Genomic DNA, 6,020 nt, shown 5'->3' with positions numbered 1-6,020 from the left:
AAGTGATGATTGTTTAGAGCTGTTCATGGAACAGATTCCTGCATTGCTATGTGTGTTTACATTTCAGACACTAAGCAGCACCATCCCTCCTTGCCTTACGGGTACTGATGAAACTGGAAAAACAAAGCTCAAAATCTGTCCCAAACTTTGGTCTCTTTACTCTTCTCTGTTACAGTAATGGGGTGATAAGGCCTTCGGACAGTGGTGCTCCTGCAGGACAGGGAGTGCACCAGGCTGGGATCTGGTGCTATCTAAATGTCACTTCACTGTAAGTTTAAAAACCCACCAAGTGGCTGTAGCCTGGACAAAGCAGAGATGGCAGGAGGCCAGAGGTGGTCTCGCCTGCCAAGGGCAGGTATGGTTTACTCTGAAATCCTTCTGCTCCAGTAAATGGTTCTAGTAACTCACCAGAAGGAACATTAAACTGATGGGTTAGGGTAGGCTTGAAATTTGGGGAATTGTTGGGTGTCCTGTGCTCTTGTTCCTATTGCTTCCTCTTTTATTTGCCATCTACGTGCTGACAGCTCCCTTTTCTGTTGAAAATCCGTATTTTAGCCTGTGTTTGTTTGAGCACTGATTTTTCATTTCCTCTCAGAAAACCCTGAAATTTCTCACAGTATGTTTTAGCACACGTTGAAACTTTGCTTGGAGAAAATCACACCACAGACAGCATATGTATGTAAAACTGAACATTCCAGCTGTGTAAGATACAGTTTGTGTATTCCTAAAGAATAATTAACCCTTGCCACTGCTCATTTTGCTTGCTGTCTTCAGAAAATGCTTTTTTCATTTTTTTTTCCTTTTTTTTTTTTTTTTTATTTAGGTTACTCACATTCTAAATGTGGCATATGGAGTCCAAAATGCCTTCCTCGATGATTTTATATACAAGACCATTTCTATTCTGGACCTCCCAGAAACTGATATTACCTCCTACTTCCCTGAATGTTTTGAGTTTATTGAGAAAGCCAAGATCCAGGTATGGTATATCAATAATTGATGTTAGTAGTTATCTTGTTTACATTATTTATTACACTATTTTAAGAACTAAAGCAGCTTCTTTTGTCAAAAGAAAATATGCTACCAAATTAATAGCTTTGCCATTGCCATTTAGAATTTTAAATAGAGAATCCAGGCAATTTCTAAGCATTCCTAGAAACGTGACCCTGCTGTTAATCTCCATTCCCTCCAGCAATGTTTTTTTCAGAATGTCTGTCTTGAGTTTTAGAGAAATGCTTCTTTAATACAGATGGAGCAGTGGCTTACTTTAGATAAAGAAATCCCATCCTAAGTCACTACCCCTGGCAGAGGGAAAAGGAGAAAACTTACTTATCTGTCAGGGATGTTGTTTCGGATTAGAAGCAAGCCTAACGGGGCTTTTACAGATCTGTGTGGTTTGGCATCAGCTGGTCACCATCCTTGAACTTTTCATCATAGAATCATAGAATAATTTGTGGTGGAAGTGACCTTAGAGATCATGTAATTCCAACCCCCTGCTACAGGCAGTGACACCTCCCACTAGACCAGGTTCTCAAAGAAGATGCCACACGCTGAGCTAGGAATCCACATATGTACCAAGGATGTCAGAGCATGTGTTAGTAGTCTTGGAGCCAACAAGTAATTTAACTGCTCCCAAAATCCTGAAGAAAATGTGACATGGGAAATGGGCTGAAGGGACTCTTTCTGGGGTTGTTTGGCAGAGTTGTCTGTAACCAGGAGCAGCCCTGACTCACAGCTGTTAAATTCAGGCTTATTGTGTAATTTACAACAACCACTGCTTTGGTGGGAAAACCATGACTTGACAACCAAACCTTATTGCATGTTATTCCACCATATCTACCAAATTGATTATTCATGTAGGTTGGGATAAAAGAAGATAATCTTGCCCCAGCTTTCTTTGTGTTGCAGTGTTCTTTCCTTCTCTCATTTATCATTTACGAGCTATGTGATACACATTGTCACTTAATGACCTTTTCAAGGTATCTAGTTACGGTTTCCACTTCATTTCTAAATGGGAGTTGCCATTCATAACTGCACAGTTTTGCTTTCTGCCTCTGGTGTTTATGTCCTGGTTACCATTTTGTAAGCTAAGAAGTTTTCAGGAAAACTTTTACAGCGATATTAACAGTTTTCTAATGGGAGAGGTGGGTGAAAGAGCAGGTAATTGGTGGAATAGTTGTTCTCCAGGATCAGTTGACAAAGCATGTGATAGTGGTATGCAGAGACAGATCTCTGGGTGGCTTGAATCACTTTATTTGCTTTGTCAAAATAGGGTTAAAAGGGCTTATGATAAACTGTGTTGTGAAGTGCTCTTCTGTTCAAGCAGTCACAGAGATACGAGTGCTTCATCTCCTAATGTGAGGGAAGGAGAGAAGTTCACTGGTGAGAGAGTGTGATATATGAGAAATTATTGTTAGAGCGTGATTAACTCAATGAGAGAGCAGGAGAGCACTCCAGTTTGAGGATGCAAGGGAAGCCTGCACTGTTCCTCAAGTCATTGCCAGCTGCTACTCGGAACTGGATCAACTTTTCTGAAACTCTAATGGCTCAAGTCTGTCAACACCATGGTACAAATTCTGATACCCATCAGAGCTCACCTTTTCTTCTAAGCTCCAAATTGGCAGGCAGGTTTTCCATGACATGTTAGGTGACACATGTCAGGCCATAGTGCTACTGCTCTTTCATATTTCTGTTTAATATTGAATAATAAAACCTCTAAAATCTTTTGTTTCCAAGGAGGAAATCTCTGTTTATTCATGAACATCTCTCCTTATTGCTCCTTCTGTCTTTCCTGACGAAAAATACTTGGTTCCACTCCAAAGTAGAATGGATTCATAACTGACTACATTAGCTTAAAGTTTTATGCTTCTTTTTAATTTCTTTTGCCCACTGTACATAGCCATTGTATAATCACTTTTTCTGTCGGTGGAAGGTGATTTCATTTCCCTTTCTATAAAAAAATTAAAAAAAAAACCAACTTGGTCTTGAATCTTTAAAAGATGTTTTGCAAGACCACAGACCATTTCTTGGTAGGCAAAGGTTACCAGAGTCAGAGCAAGGAGTTCCTGGTAAACAGAGATGAATTTCCTATCTGCAATCTGTTTCTCACTTTATTTCATATTCATAGCTAATACAAAACTAGTCAAGAATGACATGTCAAATTAATCTTTGTATGAATTGTAAACAAGTGGGTTTAAAAAGGAGAGATAAAAGTTCTCAGTGTTAAATTTGGTTTAATGTTATTGCCCGTGTTCATTGATGTTCAGTAATTTTCAGGATCCATGGGTATCACTAAATAATTTTTGACAATGTAAAACAGAACAGTTATTAAAAAAACCCAAATCAAACTTATATGTGAAAGAGGAAAACAAAGCATGAACTGTACGAAGGGAAAAAAAGCAAAGGTCACTTCCCATGTGTATTATTTACTCTTAGTGCCACTGCTAGATATTGATCTTGATTATGGTGCATTATGTCTGAAATAACTCCCATTAAAGCAGTAAAAACTGCTCCACATTTACAGTAGATAAGCTTCAGCAATTGATTCATTAGCAGTGGCATAATTTTTAATGTCATCGTTCTGGATTTACAGGTCACCACTGACACTCCCTCAGGTAGTTGAAATACATGGACAGGTCTGCTTCCCACTCTGCCATGGTCTGTGTGATGAGGAATCACGGCCCTGTGACTGTGAGAAAGGGAATGAAGAGTGCAATTTGCAGCAGGCAGTGCACAGGGAATGTGATTTCCATTGCAAGAAAGGATGATATTGTGATTCATTGGGATGCAGGAGCTTAGACTCAGTGCCTAGCTCTGCCATAATCTTGTTGTGCAAGTCATTCTTCTAGTCTCAGCTTGGCATTTCTCCAACATGAATAATAATACTCAATTTCCTGCTTTGTCTTTTTACTTAAACTGGGAGATTTCTGGAGCAGGAACCATTTTCTGCTCTTGTGTGTTTATTAATAGACCAGATAATTTGCAGCTCCCAATTCTGTAACATAAACCATCGAGTTCCTGGAAAGGAACCTCAGTGCTTTTTGTCACTCACTGGTCTTTCTGTCACTGGCTAAAATGCTCCTTAAATAATTTGTGCCTGTTAAGGGCCAACAGAGCAGGCTGTTTATATCTAGAATGGATATGCTTAGTTCTCAAGTATCTGAGCAAATCATGTCGTGTTTCAGTATCTTCATTCAGAATATGGAGGTGCTGTGGGTTTGGTGGTGTGTTTTTGTGTCGCAGTGGCATCTGGCAGACAGTTTGGAGCCTCTTCCAGGGTGTAATCTGATGTACAAACATGACTGTTATGAAGCTGGGCCTTACAAACATTGCCTGAGCCACACTAGACTGTCTGGCTGTCTTTGCATTAATTCGTGCTCGTTACTTCTTAACGAAACTTGCAGTGTCTCTTTAAAGAAGCGTGTGACTGGAACTACAAGATATTCCAAAATCTGCCTCTGTGCCCAGCTGTTTGCTGCCTTGCTGGTTTTAACCTTTAACAAGATACTGTCAAGTTCCTTTCCATATTGCAAATAAAATCCATTTTAAAATTGGCACCCAGTTAGATGGGATATCTTAGTATCCTGGGAGTCTATGATTTTGGTTTTTACATGACGGGGCTCCTGTAAGGACTCGGGGAAAAGGACAGAGGGATATTTTTTAGTTTTAAGTGAGGAATTAAATTTGAAGTATTTGGTAATTATAAAGTGGCTTTGATTAGAAAAATATTTAATTTTGGGCTTATATATCTGTGTTTGGACTTACTTACGTGTATAAATATTTGCTTTGAGCTCAGCAAGGAGCTTTCAGTAAGTCTTAATAGATTTTTATGTAAAGTTTCTACATACTTGTTTTTATCTGCCTAACGAATATCCCACCTTATGTTTAATTTCTTCTTTGAAGGGTGGCGTGGTACTGGTCCACTGCAATGCAGGAGTCTCCCGTGCAGCGGCGGTAGTCATTGGTTTTCTAATGAATTCGGAAAGACTGAGTTTTGCCAGAGCCTTTTCCTTGGTGAAAAATGCGAGGCCTGCGGCTTGTCCAAATCCTGGCTTCATGGAGCAGCTTCACAAATACCAAGAACAGATTTTAAAAGAAAATGGAAGCATAAATGATCACGACTGATCGAAAGGGAGAAGGGAAACAATCTGTTTTGACTATACAGGCACAGATGTTGGATGTCCTTTAATCTGTCATTTTGCAATCCCCTTTTCCCTTGTGCATTTTTGAGTCATTACATATTTTTTCTTATATTCCCTTGACCCTTTCTTTCAGCATGTCATCTATAGGCCAGATGATATTCCACTGACTTCAGAGAAGTTTTGCCCAAGAACCAGCTCTTCCTAGAGTGCTAATAGAAAGATAAAGTTCAGTTTTCCTTGAAACAGTAGAAAACAACAGAATGATGGTGGGGTTTTTTATGATACATCAGAAAATGCAGGCAATCGAGAAAGACAATAAAATAACTGAGATAAGTTGCCCCGTTTACTTTCCAAATGTATGCATTCTATTCGGTTGTAAAATCTAGATAATAAAATGTTCATATAATGAAGTACCTTCATATTGGATTTTAAATTTATATTGCAAGTAAAGAGGATTTTATTGATTTCTGTGGGCTAGCCAGCCATTAAATTTTTTTGGAAATTAAAACAGATGGTCTTTTGAGGATGCTCAAAATGTGTAGGATGCTTTCATGCTTCATGTCTTTCTACCGTTTCTCATCAAGTAGGGATTTGAAGTGCACTAACATGATGTTTCCAAAGTGCTGGAACCAGCAGAGGTTTTTTTTGTAAATAATTTCGATGGAGATATGAAAAATGTTGATAACACCTATCTGCTCACTGCTATTGCCTTTTCTTCACATTCAGTCCACATTTGCTGTTCCCTCACTCCATTCCACACCATATATAAAGAATGGACATCATAGGATAGGTAACTTTAGCGCTCCTGAGACATCTCAGGCTGGAATTACTGTCTTAAGATGGCATGTTCAATACACACGCAAAATCTGTAAAAGATTTTAA

The 6,020-nt window shown here is 38.9% G+C and overlaps 1 protein-coding gene across 1 annotated transcript; it reads left to right on the top strand.

Moving 5' to 3' along the window:
- Positions 1–181: 181 nt before the first annotated feature.
- On the top strand, positions 182–6,014 carry DUSP19 (dual specificity phosphatase 19; the record flags this gene model as incomplete). The annotated part of the gene is made up of 3 exons (XM_029964419.1): positions 182–355; positions 824–976; positions 4,900–6,014. Coding segments are annotated over 3 exons (549 nt in total), but the record flags the coding sequence as incomplete, so codon positions are not given.
- Between the last annotated feature and the right edge of the window lie 6 nt (positions 6,015–6,020).

This window comes from Manacus vitellinus, unplaced genomic scaffold (genome assembly GCF_001715985.3).
Source record: "Manacus vitellinus isolate BGI_N305 unplaced genomic scaffold, ASM171598v3 scaffold_71_pilon, whole genome shotgun sequence".
Classification (NCBI taxonomy): domain Eukaryota; kingdom Metazoa; phylum Chordata; class Aves; order Passeriformes; family Pipridae; genus Manacus; species Manacus vitellinus.
Note: the sequence above shows the minus strand (reverse complement) of the source record. Positions and strands in the feature narration are given on the sequence as shown.